The sequence below is a fragment of the Ranitomeya variabilis genome, chromosome 5 (genome assembly GCF_051348905.1).
Source record: "Ranitomeya variabilis isolate aRanVar5 chromosome 5, aRanVar5.hap1, whole genome shotgun sequence".
Lineage (NCBI taxonomy): Eukaryota > Metazoa > Chordata > Amphibia > Anura > Dendrobatidae > Ranitomeya > Ranitomeya variabilis.
In genome coordinates this window covers 435,608,447-435,625,783 of record NC_135236.1, presented here as the reverse complement: position 1 = coordinate 435,625,783, position 17,337 = coordinate 435,608,447, and the positions used below count along the sequence as shown (strand labels likewise).

The following is a 17,337-nucleotide window of genomic DNA, read 5'->3' as shown; positions in this document are numbered from 1 at the left end:
CATATGCTGGTGCATTTTTCTTTTCCTGAATGAATTGCGCTATGTTACCATTGTGGAGAGCTGATCTATTTTATTACACATTGTCTGACTAGGTTGAATGACAGTGAAATTGAAAGGCAGCACTTTAAAGACCAAGACACCTATTCAGATAAATCTGATAAGGAGAATGACCATGATCACGAGGAGTCTGACAACGATGGACTTGGTAAAAGTGAAGAGAGTGACAGTGACACCTCAGAAAGGCAGGATGACTCTTTTATTGATCCTGAACCTTCTGATCTCATTAAGGAAACCTCCTACATGGAAGAAGCACATGAAGAGCTGGGGGAGGTAAGCAGAATATCAAGTCTAATCACAGTTTATGGTGGTGTGTTTGGTAGGCAGACATTTGCAGTAGTTTTCTCCATATTGTATGTATGGCTTTCTGCAAAGGAATCTCAGTACTTTTCCAGTTGGGAAAAAAACCTTGCCAAGTTTTTCAAAGCATGTTTTAGTTGAAGCTAGCACTTTATAGTAGACTAGCTGTACTACTCGGCTTCGCCCGGGTTAATAACTGCTGTTAGCAAAATAGAATGTGTTAACAAAAATTTATTATGCACACAAAAACTACAAAAACAGATAGAAATGTAATTATTGAAAGGCAAAAACTAAGCTAATAGAAGCATTTCACAATTGTACTGGTACCTGTCATCAGAGACTTTAGGGGATCTGGTGGTGACAGGAGAGGTGGAAGTTTTATCTTGCCATTTGCACAGCATAAACCTGGCGGTTCATCTTTCCATTTCAGGGCACTGCAGTACATGCAGATGCGTTTTTTCTACAAAGCGACGCATACCGACGTGCAGTGCACGACGCTAGTGTGAAAGTAGCCTTAGTGGCAAGTTGGCATTCTCTCTGCTGAGATGACTCATTGGCCCTTGAGGAAGCAGCTCTTATCTGCAAGCCTCGCTTCCCTCTCCTCAGAAAGTTCTTTGGCTCTTGAGGAAGCAGCTGCTGTTCTCGTGTGTCAGCCTTGTTCCTCGGTCTTCACATTTTTCATTGGCCCATAATGCAGCTTTTCTTTTCGCATCAGCTGACATTTGTGCCATGGAATTCCTTTTCTTATGAGGCATTATTGTGGTAAAAATAGTCTGTATCTGGCAGTTTCTATATCCTCTCACATAGAGGTAATGTGACTGACATCAGCCTTTCCACCAACACACCCTAACTGACTTGCTATTACCTCACACAAGCTTTGTTATACTGATAATGTCCTTTGTTGCCTATTTAACCAATCAGAGCTCAGATTAATTAACTGTAGCAAAATAGAAGCTGAGCTGTGATTGGTTGCTATTGGCAGCCTGATAAATCCCCAGCCAACAAAAAGCCCTCCCCCTGGCAGTATATATTAGCTCACACATACACATAATAGACAGGTCATGTGACTGACAGCTGCCGTATTTCCTATATGGTACATTTGTTGCTCTTGTAGTTTGTCTGCTTATTAATCAGATTTTTATTTTTGAAGGATAATACCAGACTTGTGCGCGTTTTAGGGTGAGTTTCATGTGTCAAGTTGTGTGTGTGTTGAGTTGCGTGTGGCGACATGCGTGTAGCGACTTTTGTGAGATGAGTTTTGTGTGGCGACATGCGTGTAGCAACTTTTTGTGTGTCGAGTTGCATTTGACAGGTTAGTGTAGCAAGTGGTGTGCAGCAAGCTTTGCACATGGCAAGTTTTGCGCGTGGCGAGTTTTATGTGTGGTGCGTTGTGAGTATGTGCAAGTTTTGTGTGAGGCAACTTTTGCATGTGTTGCAACTTTTGTGCATGTGGCAATTTTTCCGCGTGTGCAAATTTTGCATGTGGCGAGTTTTCCATGAGGTGAGTTTTGCACGTGAGCCTAGTTTTGCGTGAGCCTAGTTTTGCATGTGGCGAGTTTTGAGTGGCGACTTTTGTGTTTCGACTTTTATGTGGCGAGGTTGGTGTATGTGTGGTGAAATGTGTGCTGCGGGTGGTATATGTGTTCAAGCACGTGATAGTGTGTGGCGCATTTTGTGTGTGTGTTCATATCCCTGTGTGTGGTGAGTATCCCATGTCGGGCCCCTCCTTAGCAACTGTACGGTATATACTCTTTGGCGCCATCGCTCTCATTCTTTAAGTCCCCCTTGTTCACATCTGGCAGCTGTCAATTTGCCTCCCAACACTTTTCCTTTCACTTTTTCCCCATTATGTAGATGGGGGTAAAATTGTTTGGTGAATTGGAACGTGCGGGGTTAATTTTGCCTCACAACATAGCCTATGACGCTCTCAGGGTCCAGACGTGTGACTGTGCAAAATTTTGTGGCTTTAGCTGGGACGGTGCAGATGCCAATCCCGGACACACACACACGCACACATATATTATTATATTAGATAATCTGACATTTGCTCACTTCATGGGGTTCCCCATAATGGACAGATAACTGATGATTGGAATCTCTGTTGATCACTAGAAACTGTGCTTTCAACAAACTTTTGCATAAATAAGAAACTTTGTAAATTCCTCTTGTTTCCACACTTGTGAGCCATTTGTTCCTCTATCACCAGTCTTCCGAACTCACCATCCACTATGAGAAAAAAGTTAAATCTGTCTTGGTCAACGCAGGATGGAGTTCCAATACAGTGATGTCAGGTCACATTGTCTGTTCTGCTCTATAAAAAGTGGAGGGGGAAGAAACAATTTGCTAGTATGGCAGTAGTATAGACTATTCTGGAGAAAGCGGAGTACAATATGTATAGAGCAGGTTGTTTTGGGATCTTTTTTTGCACTGTCTTTGTTTTCTTCTTCTCACAATGCTATTCATGTCCAGATGATTTTTTCTGCATCTTGGGCCTTAATCACACACGTCTACTGTTTGTATTCATAACAGGCAGGGATGTTGTGAGATAAACAAAGCTGTACATCAGTGGCTATTACATGACAAACATTACTTTTATATTATTTGTAAGAGCTTTATTTATACAATTTTTTTTGTTATTTCCAAGGCCGGTGAAGCGTCACAAACCGAAACAGTGTCAGAAGAGCACAAGAGTCTGATCTGGACATTACTGAAGCAGGTTCGGCCCGGAATGGACTTGTCCAAAGTGGTGCTGCCCACCTTCATACTGGAGCCCCGCTCTTTCCTGGACAAGCTGTCAGACTATTATTATCATGCTGACTTCCTGTCTGAGTAAGTGTGAGCAGGCCAGACTCATGGAAGTATCTCATGTGTGAATGTACCATGAAGCTTTAGAGAATCGGCTGCAGAATATCATGGACAGCAACATGGATTCAATCTTGAAGTAAAGTGTTTAACTTTTTTAAAATAATGCAGTCATATGTTGACTCCGAGAACAAGCCAAATAATGAAATCTACATAAAGGCAGCAAGGAAAACGGGAGTGTGGTGGGCCTGGAGATGCATCAGTGCAATCACTAAATACATTTTTATGATCCATATTGCTCTTATGAGTGCTCTAGCAGCAGAAGCATTTACAACCTATGAATCGTACTATTAAATTGGAACCCTCACCCCTTAATTTTAACTTTAAAGGTCTTCTCTAATCCTCTTATGATGCCTGGTCACCAAGACTCCTAATTGTCTCTCCGTGAATACTTTCTTGTGCAAACAGACTAGCAGACAAATAAGATAATCATGGAGGCAAATGTGAACTGCTACAACCGACTAACAATTTTAGGTTTCTAAAATCCAGAAAAGAGTGATAAAGACTAAAATGAGATTGCTTTTAGTTTTGAACATTCTGCATTTGGCTGGGCACCTTGTATTTAGAACGTACTGATACAGTTAGTCGTAATATTCCACTGCCATGATGTGTGGCAGCCATCGTCCCGGAGTAATGTGTTCCAGAATGGTTAAAATAGGAAAGATTTATTGATTGTGAAACAAGAACATCTTGCTAAACGTCACCATTAATAGGTGATGAATAGGTATGGATTAAAAGAAATGACAGTGACCATGTTATATGTAGCAACTAACGAATACTTCTATCCATATCGTACATCAATACCAAAAAACTGGAACCTGCTTTGATACTTTATTTAATTGGAATTATGTAAAGGATAAAATAAGTTATAGATAAATAGTTTTTTACTTTTTGCACAGTGCAGTTCTAATGAAACATATATATTACACCATGCTTAAACAAATAGCCCAAAATGTCACATAAAAAGAAAGAAGTATCTCAGTAGCGTATCAAATAGCAAAATCAGGATTGTGAACACCCCCCTTGTTTGAAGAATGTATGAATTTGGCGTGTGTGTGAAAAAGGGGTTGTCCAACATATAAAGGAAAAATCATCTTTTTCTCCCAGATTGCCACATCTGCCATTTGATGTTCTGATATTGTGATTCAGCCTGACCCTAGGGAGCTCAGCCTGAAGACCAAACACAGTCCATGGACCAGTATGGCATCACTTGTAGAGAAAGACCATTACTTTTGGTGTTGTCCAGGACTAATATATTGATGATCAGTCCATGGAACATGTCTTCAGTATCAGGTTGTTGGGACTACCGGAGCGGGGACCCTCTCCAATCAGCTGTTACCAACTTTGGAGACAACCAGATGTAAACGATTTATAAAGCCTTTGTATAAGGCTAGACCTGGATAAGCCCTTTTAATAAACTGTTTAATGACCAAATCATAGTATTAACCCCAGTGTAATAAACCGTAAACCTCCAAATTCTACTTCCAGTAGAGTTTCTGATTTCGGTGGTTTGGCTTTTGCAGGGCGGCTTTAGAGGAGAATGCATATAGTCGGATGAAAAAGGTTGTGAAGTGGTATCTTTCAGGATTCTACAAGAAACCAAAGGTTGGATTCTGTCTTTAGATTTCTATTTTATACCTTCATTATATAAATGTCCTCAGTTTGGACTATTGTTTTGTATAGGCCATTTCTGTATAAATAAGACTGTGCCCCTGCTAAGTAATGCTGGAGAAGGAACCAATATTGATATTTCTTTATAAATTAGGTTATTCAAGCCCCCTATGATATTTGCCTTTTGTTACACTCTTTCTCAAATGTCCGAGTATTCTTTCCGTGAACTGGAGAACCAAATACTTGAGATGCTGCTACACTGATGCTTTGTAAAGCAGAAATCGTATGTCTCACATATTAGAAACCTTCCTGTTTGTTTTAGAAGTAAAGACAGACATTTCCTTCTTCTTTTGATTACACAGAAAAAATATTTTTAGTTTAGGGGACGTCCACTCAATGCAGGTGTCAGTGAGAGGCCAGCCAGTATATGTCTTCTTGTAAAGCGTGTCTGTCAGCCCAAACGGACAGTATCAACTAAGCACAAAATCGCATCTTTTGGCTGTACTCCCTTGTAGCGTAACCCCTTTGCAAGGGGGTCAGTTTTCGTTCCTCCCCCCTGCGAGGAAACATTGTGAAATAAACGCAATTCTGAAATTATTTTGGGGGGAATTGTTACTACAGTATACATTTTGTGGTAAATCATTCTGCTCATCAGTATGATTACGGTGTTGCCAAGCGTCCAGTTGTTTCATTCTTGTAGTGATGAAAAAAAAATCAGAAGTTTGCAAAAAAACATTATTTTTTGTGTTGTCGCCATTTTCTGAAACCTGTAACTCTTTCATTTTTCGGTCGATGGAGCTGTGTGGCTGCTTTATTTTTGCGGTGGGGGGTGGAACAACATTTTTATTTATACCATTTTGGGATAGATGTAACATTTTGATCGCTTGTTACAGCATTTTTTGTAGAATTTCAGCGACCTACTATTTTGGTGTTCTTGAAATTTTTTGCGTTTACGGCTTTTACCGATTAGGTTAATTATTTTTATATTTGGAGAGATCTGACTTTTCTGAACGCGGCAATACCACATGTGTATTTTTTTTTATTTTTTTAGTATCTTTATTTTTAAAGGAGGAAAAGGAGGATGATTTGAACGTTCAAATTTTTTAAAAAAAAACCTTTACTTTTTTTACATTTCACTGTTCTGAACAGTCCTTTTAGGAGACTTGAAGCTGCGATCGTCTGTACTATATACAGTGATGCCACAGCATTGCTGTATATAGCTGCAATCACAGTCACATTTGAAGCCTGGTCAGTGTCAGGGGTTCAAAGGATCTCTGTAATGGCAGGCACAGAGGTCTTCAACAGACCTCCGACTGTCGTGGAATGACACACACCCATGCCGACGCATGTTAAATCGGAGCCTGACAGCAACATTTACCAGGTTGACAATCGCGTGGGTGTAGCAAATTAATGGCAGGTGCTGGCTGTAACACACATCCATGATTTGCTGGGTATAGGGCGGGCTCACCCCTTTAGCCCACTCCATACACCCGCTTCCAACTACTGCCATACATGCCTTTAAAGGGATTTTTTAGGCTAAATCTAGATTTCTGATGTGCCGAATACTGACAGTGCTATGTGCAAACTGGTCAAGAGGTTGTCACGTCACTGAAAATACACAATTTGCATACTTGCGGGCACGTGCCAGCTAGCTTCTCATATGCATCTCTCAATAGAACATTGAGAGAAGCAGGAAAAGTAGCTACTTGGCACATAAGTGTGAGTATGAGAGTCACATACTTGTAGTTAGTTGTTGACCACCCGAAAAGGCAACAGAACTGAATCCTGGCATTGTGCAGATTGCTCATTAGCAGGACTCGTCTATATGCACTGTGATAGAGGCCTTCTGAAATTTAGGTCTGTGTGGATAACTCCTTTTAGAGCCATCCTTTTTTAAAGGAATTTTGGCTTGGCACATCCAAGGCAAGAGGGATCAGTCCTGTTGGGTTTGCATCGGCAGCAAGGTCAGCAGGAATAACTATATGAGGGGTACGGCCACCTCCAGACATGTAATGAGCAACTATGTAATAGCAGTAGAGCCCAATTTCATACCAGCCATCTTCTTTTGTAGGGCCTGAAGAAACCATACAACCCTATACTTGGAGAAACCTTTCGCTGTTTGTGGATACATCCGAAAACCAGTAGCAAGACGTTTTACATTGCTGAGCAGGTATGTCTATTGCTCGTTTGATCAGAAGCAGATTGTAGGTATTATATATGATATATTTTTTATTATTATTATTATTATACATTATTTATAGCACCATTTATTCCATGGCGCTTTATATGTGAAAAAGAGGGCAAATATAGACAAATACAATAAACATGAGCAAAAAACAAGGCACTAACAGGTACAGAAGGGAGGACCCTGAGCGCGAGGGCTCACAGTCCGCAGGGGATGGGTGAGGATACACTAGGAGAGGGTAGGGCAGGTTGTGCAGCGGTTCAGTAGGTTGAGGATCACTGCAGGCTGTAGGCTTGTCGGAAGAGATGAGTCTTCAGGTTCCTTTTGAAGGTTTCTATGGTAGGCGAGAGTCTGATGTGTTGAAGTAGAGAGTTCCAGAGTATGGGGGAAGCACGGGAGAAGTCTTGGATGCGGTTGTGGGAAGAAGAGATGAGAAGGGAGTAGAGAAGGAGGTCTTGAGAGGATCAGAGGTTGCGTGTAAGTAGGTACCGGGAGACCATGTGAAAGATGTATGGAGGTTGTGGATGGCTTTGTTTGTCATTGTGATGGTTTTGAACTGGAGCCTCTGGGCGATAGGAAGCCAGTGAAGGGCATGGCATAGGGGAGAAGCTGGGGAATAGCGGGGAGACAGGTAGATTAGTCGGGCAGCAGAGTGTAGGATGGATTGGAGTGGTGCCAGAGTGCTAGAGGGGAGTCCAGAGAGTAGGAGGTTGCAGTAGTCAAGGCGGGAGATAAGGGCATGCACTAGTGTTTTTGCAGTGTCGCAGTCAAGAAATGCGCAAATCCGGGAAATATTTTTGAGTTTGAGACAGCAGGAGGAGGCAAGGGCTTGGATATGTGGCTTGAAAGAGAGGGCAGAGTCGAGGATCACCCCGAGGCATCGGGCGTGTGTGACTGGGGAAAGTGAGCAGCCATTGACATTGATGGATAGGTCTGGTGGCGGGGTAGAGTGAGATGGGGGAAAGATGATGAATTCTGTTTTGTCCATGTTCAGTTGTAGAAAGCGAGCAGAAAAGAAGGCTGAAATAGCAGACAGACAGTGCGGGATTTTGGTAAGTAAGGAGGTGAGGTCAGGTCCGGATAGGTAGATCTGCGTGTCATCGGCGTAGAGATGGTACTGCATACCGTGGGATTCTATGAGCTGTCCTAGGCCGAAGGTGTAGATGGAGAAAAGTAGGGGTCCTAGAACAGAGCCTTGAGGAACACTGACTGACAAGGGGCGAAGTGAGGAGATGGTGTGGGGGAGGGAGACACTGAATGTTTGGTCTGTCAGATATGACGAGATCCAAGAAAGGGCCAAGTCTATGATGCCAAGAGATGAGATGATTTGTAGCAGAAGGGAGTGGTCCACCGTGTCAAAGGCAGAAGACAGGTCCAGGAGAAGGAGGACAGAGTAGTGTCGCTTGCTCCTGGCAGTTAGTAGGTCATTGGTGACTTTAGTTAGGGCAGTTTCAGTTGAGTGATGGGGACGGAAGCCAGATTGTAACTGATCAAAGAGGGAGCAGGAGGAGAGGTGGGAGGACAGTTCAAGATGGACATGTTGCTCCAGTAATTTGGAGGCATAAGGGAGAAGAGATATCGGGCGATAGCTAGACACAGAGGATGGGTCAAGGGAGGGCTTTTTGAGGATGGGTGTGATCTTGGCATGCTTGAAGGATGAGGGGAAGACACCTGTTGTGAGTGAGAGGTTGAAGAGGTGTGTTAGGGTTGGGATGAAGACCGTGGAAAGGTTAGTGATGAGGTGGGATGGGAGCGGGTCGACCGTGCAGGTGGTGAGGTGGGATCTTGACAGGAGGCTGGAGAGTATTTAGACTAGAGTTTGCTACTGCATTTCATACATTTACGGCACATCCATGGGATATGCCATGAAGTTATAGTAAATGTGGTTCCATTGATGGGACTCGCCTTTATCTCGAGAACTGGGCAATCATGGGCTGCTGTCAGTGGAGTGGTGGTTGGAATACAGATAAATGAGAATTCTGACCACCTCTCCACGCACTGTGCTGCCCAACATTGCTGCCCCATTCTTGGGATAGATGAAGATCTCATTAGTGGGCATCAGATCCACCATACATCTTATTGCATATCCTGTGAATTTGCCTTTAATGTACAGAATGGAAATGCACAGTTAATATCTTTCATCCGAAAGTTATCATGGAGTTCACAATGGAGTTGATGGGCAAGATGATTGCACAAGATATATAACAATCCCGCATAGAGTCTAGAGTTATTATAATGGGAGTTCTCCTGACATTACATTGTGCGCCGCATGGTTGATTAAACTGTGTAACGGGTGTAATGCTGTTTGTTTCCTAATATAACAGGTTTCCCATCATCCGCCTGTGTCTGCCTTTTATGTCAGCAATCGAAAAGATGGATTTTGTCTCAGTGGGAGTATTTTGGCCAAATCCAAATTTTATGGTACGTTGGAGTATTTCTTTCTAAGTACATGTACCGATAAGTTATAATTACAGGGTATTATTTTTTCTCCATGCAGTTTGAACACAGTTTGAGACTGGGCTTTGCACATAGTGTAGATAGGCGTTTTCCTATGACGTGTGCACGGAATATCTATAAGGATAGGGCACTTATTTGTCAGAGGCTGAACTTTCTGTAGCAGTGTAAGCATAAGTTCACTGGGCTTTCTTTCCTGAAGGTAATTCACTATCCGCTCTCCTGGAAGGCGAAGGAAGACTGACCTTCCTTAACAGAGGAGAAGACTACACCATGACCATGCCATATGCCCATTGTAAAGGTACCACTTTCGCAAGTCAACATCGTAATGGTTTTCGGTGGTAGATATCCAACTTATGTTACTTGTATCTACATAGGCATCCTCTATGGCACAATGACGCTTGAGCTTGGAGGAAATGTCACCATCACATGTGAGAAAACTGGTTACAGTGCCATTCTAGAGTTTAAACTTAAGGTATGTATACCATTTTTTCTCAGACATGGAGTGGCCACTTTATTAGGTTTAGTTAACTTTCAGATTATAGCAGCAACGTATGCTGAGGCACAGCTAATACTGGTAGGTCGTAATCTACTGATCCGCAAGAGAACACAATATTACTGTCTGATCATTATCATTGTGACACGAAGAGGAGCAAAGCTTCTAATCCCTGATCAAGAAAGCTATACCAGCATGTCCATCCTCTGTTCAGACCCATGGAAAGAATCTGAGCGGCCTTGTAAAGCACATCTGTTAATGTTCTGTGGCTGCTAAAAGTAAAGTGAAACAGATGTTAGCAGCTGAGGAACTCGAGCACTTACCATGGTGTTGTGAAATCATCTTCCTGCTGGATGCTTAGCCCTGCTGTTATATGCTGATCTAGGATTGGACCATATTACATAGAAAGTACCCTAAAGGCCTGGACCACCAGTATGTCTCTCGATTAGGAGGTCTTGTAAAATATGATCCCTAACGTAAAGGATTAAAACCATACTCTTCTACCTGAAGGAAAAGATAAATTAGCAAGAATGGAAGACTATGGAACATGAGCTTTAAGTGTGCAAACGTCCCTATGTGATTGACAGTAAAGTGAACCTGGCAGCTGATACATGCGGCCCCATCCACAGGCAGCATGCATCTGGCTCTCGCTGTGTGAACTCAGACAGGTATGTTTATACTTTAAAAGCAGCCGGGGACCGAGCTGCGCTCGTGAATAGGCGGACAGGTGGGTCCTCGGTGGCTTCACCCTACCCGTTGCCCTGGATTGTCAGGTCTCTGCAAATGTGCACATACAGGGAGAGACCTGTCACTCCAGTGCAGTGGGCAAGGAGAAGCCACTGGGGACCCGCCTTTTTGACTAGTCTACAGTGCGGCTTGGCTACAGTGACTTTTCTCTGAAACGCCACAGTTTTTCAGAATCAGACATAGCTGGCTATGATCTTACAGCCAGTGCGTGATGCATGCTGCCGTGGACTGGGCAACAGAATTCAGATGTCCGATTCACTTTAATGACCTGAATAGTGGTACATGCACAGTGGCCAGACTGGCTGCATACTGTATCTGAGATATACCCAATAAATTGGCCACTGGTGTACACTTGCTGTGGAAATCTCACTGTTCTGTTACTTTTAATTCTTAAATTTATGTTAAGTCAATCTGCTTTATTCCCGCGGCTGATAAAAAAAAACAATAAAACCATTAAGGACTACAAGGTACGTCTCCGTTTGTTGACCAGGTATACCGTTCTTGCTGGCAGATTTTTCAAGGAAATCTGCAGAGCTTATAAAGAATTCATTGGATGACACGTGGCAGTATCGCTTAGATTATCTGCTCTCTCTGCACACGTCATAGTATTGCTCATTTGGCATTGAATTGATGGGCCACCATCAATTATTTTTTGCTCTTTTATGCTTTCCATGCATGTTTTATATTTGCTTGTTGTAAGTTTACTATAATTTATATACTCCGGTCCTGTGTGATATACTGTATATTTTTGTACCTGCAGAGATCTTTTTACCTACTGTTGTCAGGTGTGTTGTCAGTAATCATATTGTTTTCTAATGTACATGAGTTTAGAATACTGCTCTTATACCTTTCGCTTTCCACTGAAGTGAACGCCGTGTCGCTACATAGTGAAGTGGTTGTTGCCCAATGTTAGCTATGTAAGTAATGAGTAATGCTAAACATGGTGCCAGTCATGCGACCTCTAGCAAGGTTATGTGATGTAGGATGTGAAGCCTTGTTAAGTCCTATTCAGTTAGCCGTGGGTGCATTCTACAGGATTGATTGCAGGTCTAATCTTACATGCATAGACAGAAAAAGGTGTGAACCGAATTTCAGGAGCCAATCCATTGGCCCCGTCCGTTATCTGTGGCCTCTGGATGGGAGCACTGAGATTTGCCTACTAACTTCCACTACTCTTCTTTTCATTAGCTGACCTCCTGAAAAGTCTTTGTTGTGGCATGATGGAACAGGTTCTATGAATCTATGCACACCAGCTCTTATAAAAAGGGACAGACAAGTGTTCAATATTTTAAATGCAGATATCTATAGGCTGTGTATGACAAGTTTGGATGGCAGTGCAGTGTTTGGTGTGCTTGGTGCTGCTTTAATATTGCCTGTTAATTAAGTTTTTTTTGGTGCAGCGGAAGGAGAAACGTTTATATCATACAATGGTCACTGGAGTGGTAATCTTTTCTGCAGGCCAATCTCTTTGGTTGACCAATGCAATGTGTTTCCTTTGGCTAACTGGTCTTAAAGAGAACCTGTCAGCAGGATTTTTCTCAGTAACCTACAAACAACCACAAGACGGATTTCATCACCCAGGTATCATTGTAATCAGTATAACTGCTCCAACCAGACACTGTCTGTAGGTTACTGAGCACAATCCTTCGGCAGGTTCCCTTTAGTATGGTGCCTATCACAAGGCTTGAGTCCCTGGAAAAGAACTCTTGAGAAAATTGGAGAGACGTCCTTTTCATGGAATGGTGGACAAGTCCCTACAATCAATAATAATAATATAATAATAATAATTTTATTTATATAGCGCCAACATATTCCGCAGCGCTTTGCAACTTATAGAGGGGACTTGTACAGACAATAGACATTACAGCATAACAGAAATCACAGTTCAAAACAGATACCAGGAGGAATGAGGCCCTGCTCGCAAGCTTACAAACTATGAGGAAAAGGGGAGACACGATAGGTGGATGGTAACAATTGCTTTAGTTATGTGGACCGGCCATAGTGTAAGGCTCGGGTGTTCATGTAAAGCTGCATGAACCAGTTAACTGCCTAAGTGTGTAGCAGTACAGACACAGAGGCTATTAACTGCATAAAGTGTATGAGAACAATTCAGTAGTTCTGCAGCCACCATCTTATCAGTTCATTGGCATCTAATAGATACTGTCGCTTTCTTACAAGAGTGACACTTTGTTCTCATATACAGTTAGGTCCAGAAATATTTGGACAGAGACAACATTTTTCTCATTTTGGTTATAGACATTACCACAATTTAATTTTAAACAAAACAATTCAGATGCAGTTGAAGTTCAGACTTTCAGCTTTCATTTGAGGGTATCCACATTAAAATTGGATGAAGGGTTTAGGAGTTTCAGCTCCTTAACCTGTGCCACCCTGTTTTTTCAAGGGACCAAAAGTAATTGGACAATTGACTCCAAGGCTATTTCATGGACAGGTGTGGGCAATCCCTTCATTATGTCATTCTCAACTAAGCAGATAAAAGGCCTGGAGTTGATTTGAGGTGTGGTGCTTGCATTTGGAAGGTTTTCCTATGAAGTAAACATGCGGTCAAAAGTGCTCTCAATGAAGGTGAAACAAGCCATTCTTAAGCTGTGAAAACAGAGAAAAAACTCATCCGAGAAATTGCTACAATATTCGGAGTGGCAAAATGTACAGTTTGGTACATCCTGAGAAGGAAATAAAGCACTGGTGAACTCATCAATGCAAAAAGACCTGGGCGCCCACGGAAGACAACAGTGGTGGGTGATCGCAGAATAACCTCCATGGTGAAGAGAAACCCCTTTACAAAAGCCAACCAAGTGAACAACACTCTCCAGGAGGTAGGCGCATCAATATCCAAATCTACCATAAAGAGAAGACGGCATGAAAGTAAATACAGAGGGTTCACTGCACGGTGCAAGCCACTCATAAGTGTCAAGAATAAAAAGGCTAGACTGGACTTGGCTAAAAAACATCTAAAAAAGCCAGCACAGTTCTGGAAGAATATTTTTTGGACAGATGAAACCAAGATCAACCTCTACCAGAATGATGGAAAGAGAAAAGTATGGCGAAGGCTTGGTACAGCTCATGATCCAAAGCATACCACATCATCTGTAAAACACGGTGGAGGCAGTGTGATGGCTTGGGCATGCATGGCTGCCAGTGGCACTGGGTCACTAGTGTTTATTGATGATGTGACACAGGACAGAAGCAGCTGAATGAATTCTGAGGTATTCAGAGCCATACTGTGTGCTCAGATCCAGCCAAATGCAGCAAAACTGATTGGTCGTCGTTTCATACTACAGATGGACAATGACCAAAACATGAAGCCAAAGCAACCCAGGAGTCTATTAAAGCAAAGAAGTGGAATATTCTTGAATGGCCAAGTCAGTCACCTGATCTCAACCCAATTGAGCATGCATTTCACTTGTTAAAGACTAAACTTCAGACAGAAAGGCCCACAAACAAACAGCAACTGAAAACCACCGCAGTGAAGGCCTGGCAGAGCATCAAAAAGGAGGAAACACAGCGTCTGGTGATGTCCATGAGTTCAAGACTTCAGGCAGTCATTGCCAACAAAGGGTTTTCAACCAAGTACTAGAAATGAACATTTTATTTAAAGTTATTGAATCTGTCCAATTACTTTTGGTCCCATAAAAAAACAGGGTGGCACATGTTAAGGAGCTGAAACTCCTAAACCCTTCATCCAATTTTAATGTGGATACCCTCAAATGAAAGCTGAAAGTCTGAACTTCAACTGCATCTGAATTGTTTTGTTTAAAATTAAATTGTGGTAATGTCTATAACCAAAATGAGAAAAATGTTGTCTCTGTCCAAATATTTCTGGACCTAACTGTATATTGGAAAACTGCAAGGTTACCTATTTTATCACTAGATTAATAAAAGAAAATGTACTTTAATTGCCACATGCAAAACCAAAATAGTAGATCCATATTGCAATCGCTCAGCAGAGTGAGGAGGAGCGTGCCATATATTTCTACTGAACAAATATGGACCTTTAAGGAAGAACATCAGATGTGGGACCTAGGAGGATTGCTCATGTATAGTAGGCGCAACATCATCACTAATTCTCACATGACCTTTGCTTAAAGACATCCTCAGCAATTGTCAGGATGAATATGATGCAGCCTTTAGCATCATATACAAAGTACCTGTGTGTGATGTGCCCTAGAAAATGGGTAGGTCTATTGATGCATGGCACAATGGACTGAGAATGGACTCGCAAGCTATCAGCAAGCGGGAAGCAGATCGATGGTTATAGAGGACTTTAACTAGTGCTTATACTTTGTTCAGTGTGTAATTACCATGTAGTTGACTGGTGTTACTTTACTTTGCAGCCATTTCTTGGAAATGATGATAGTGTTAATCAAATATCAGGGAAAATTAAACTGGGAAAGGAAGTCCTGGCCACTCTGGAAGGTCATTGGGTAAGTGGCAGAATAAGTAGCAGTCATTAAAATCTGTGTCGTTATGACACATTACATCAATACTGTTTTTCTTTCCATTTTTGTGAATATGGACTGTACCACATAATATTCTTATAGTGAAGCTACAGAAACAGGGACTAGGGGACACTGAAATACATATTGGTAAGGAATTGGCTAAATGACAGCAAACAGAGTTGTCATAAATGGTACATTCTCTAAATGGGATATAGTCAGCAGTGGGGACCGCAGGGATCTGTGCTAGGATCGATTCTTGTTAACCTCTTTATTAGTTACCTTGTGGACGGGATTGAGAGTCTTTGCCGACGACACATAGTTAGGCTGGTTTCACATTTGCGTTTTTTTGCCGCTGCGTTTTAGCGCAAAAAAACGCATGCGTTTTTTCCCTATATTTAACATTAAAAACGCATGCGTTTTTTTTGTATGCGTTTTGCCGCGTTTGACGATGCATGCGTCGTTTCTATGATTGCGTTTTGTTGCAGAAATGCAACATGTAGTAATTTCTAGAGGCGTTTTTTTGCCGCAAAAAAAAGCATGCGTTTTTTTGCCGCAAAAAAACGTATTGCTGTCTATGTAAACACATGCGTTTTTAAGCACATTCGTTTGGTTGCGTTTTTAAACGCATGCGTTTCCATAGAAAAAAACATGTATACACACTGAGAAGCCACCCCCCACCATCAAGGTGATAAAGGGATCCAAACCCTAACCCCAACACTAGCTATTTCTATTAATAGTGGGTTTTCTTGTTGATTTTGATGATTGGCAGCTGTCACACACTTCTCAGCATGCGTTTCAAAAACGCAAACGCAGGAAAAAAACGCATGTAAACGCGGCAAAACGCCGCGTTTTTTTTACCACATGCGAAAACGCATGCGTCTAAAAAACGCAGCGTTTGCACGCGTTTACATGCGTTTTTTTCACCACCTGTGTTTGCGTTTTAAACGCAGCGTTTTTAAACGCAAATGTGAAACTAGCCTTACGCAGGTTGAAAAAAGACCTAGGTCCATCCAGTTCAACCTTTCTTCACCGATTATCCATTTTGTCACTAAATTATCTATAACCCACAATGTTATGTCTAGTGAGGAAATCATCCAGCCCTTTTTAAAAGCTGTCCTAGTGTCTTCCATTTCTACCTCTTGTGGTCGGCATCCCACAGTCTGACTGCTCTAACTGTAAAGAACCCTTTCCTGTTTAGCTGCCAGAATCGCGTTTCTTCCTCCCGTAATGAGTGGCCCCTGGTCCTTAGTATGGTCTTTTTTAAGGAATAAGTCATGTGCAAGTTCTTTGTACTGACCACACATATATTTATAAATGTAAATGAGATCCCCCTCCTAGGTCTGGATGATTTCCTCAATTTACATAACGTTGTGGGTTATAGTTAATTTTGTGACAAAATGTAGAATTGGTTGAATTTGATGGACCTAGGTCTTTTTTCAACCTCTCTAACTATTTAATATATGAGCATTCACATACAATTGCTTTGCATTTGCACTTAAAGGAGTTTTCTTAAGGGTACCGTCACACAGTGCCATTTTCATCGCTACGACGGCACGATTCGTGACGTTGCAGCGTCGTATGATTATCGCTCCAGCGTCGTAGACTGCGGTCACACGTTGCAATACACGGCGCTGGAGCGATAATTTCATGACGTATTTGCGATGTAGAAGCCGTTGGTTACTGTGCGCACATCGTATACAACCTGTGTCACACAATGCAATCATGCCGCCACAGCGGGACACTAGACGACGAAAGAAAGTTTCAAACGATCTGCTACGACGTACGATTCTCAGCGGGGATCCGGATCGCAGTAGCGTGTCAGACACAGCGATATCGTAAATGCATCGCTGGAACGTCACAAATCGTGCCGTTGTAGCGATCAAAATTGCACTGTGTGACGGTACCCTAAAGCAGACAATGGTTTGGATGTGAATACCATGGTGGTTATCTTTGGTTGTTGAGGGTTTTGAAAGCCAAACCTACTGTGGTCCAGTTTACTTTACCAGAGAAACATGCCTCCTGTACATATCTTTTGATAAAACATGGTCCGAATCTACAAGTTGTATTGTTTTTTAGCATTTCTTTATTCTAGCGCATAGAAGAGAGATCCAAACAAGGGGCCCCTGCCATGTCATCCATATTCCCTAGGAGGCTGTCTTTATAGA

At 42.1% G+C, this 17,337-nt stretch overlaps 1 protein-coding gene across 7 annotated transcripts in view; it reads left to right on the top strand.

The window, feature by feature from the left end:
• Positions 1 to 17,337, top strand: part of OSBPL8 (oxysterol binding protein like 8) — a 365,096-nt gene that overhangs the window by 338,291 nt on the left and 9,468 nt on the right. For all 7 annotated transcript variants that reach the window (XM_077265332.1, XM_077265333.1, XM_077265331.1 and 4 more), the window contains 8 exons: positions 93 to 330; positions 3,002 to 3,186; positions 4,743 to 4,824; positions 6,902 to 7,000; positions 9,340 to 9,436; positions 9,672 to 9,770; positions 9,847 to 9,944; positions 15,068 to 15,157. In XM_077265332.1, the coding sequence (XP_077121447.1) occupies positions 93 to 330; positions 3,002 to 3,186; positions 4,743 to 4,824; positions 6,902 to 7,000; positions 9,340 to 9,436; positions 9,672 to 9,770; positions 9,847 to 9,944; positions 15,068 to 15,157 (988 nt within the window). The remainder of the gene's footprint in view (positions 1 to 92; positions 331 to 3,001; positions 3,187 to 4,742; positions 4,825 to 6,901; positions 7,001 to 9,339; positions 9,437 to 9,671; positions 9,771 to 9,846; positions 9,945 to 15,067; positions 15,158 to 17,337) is intronic.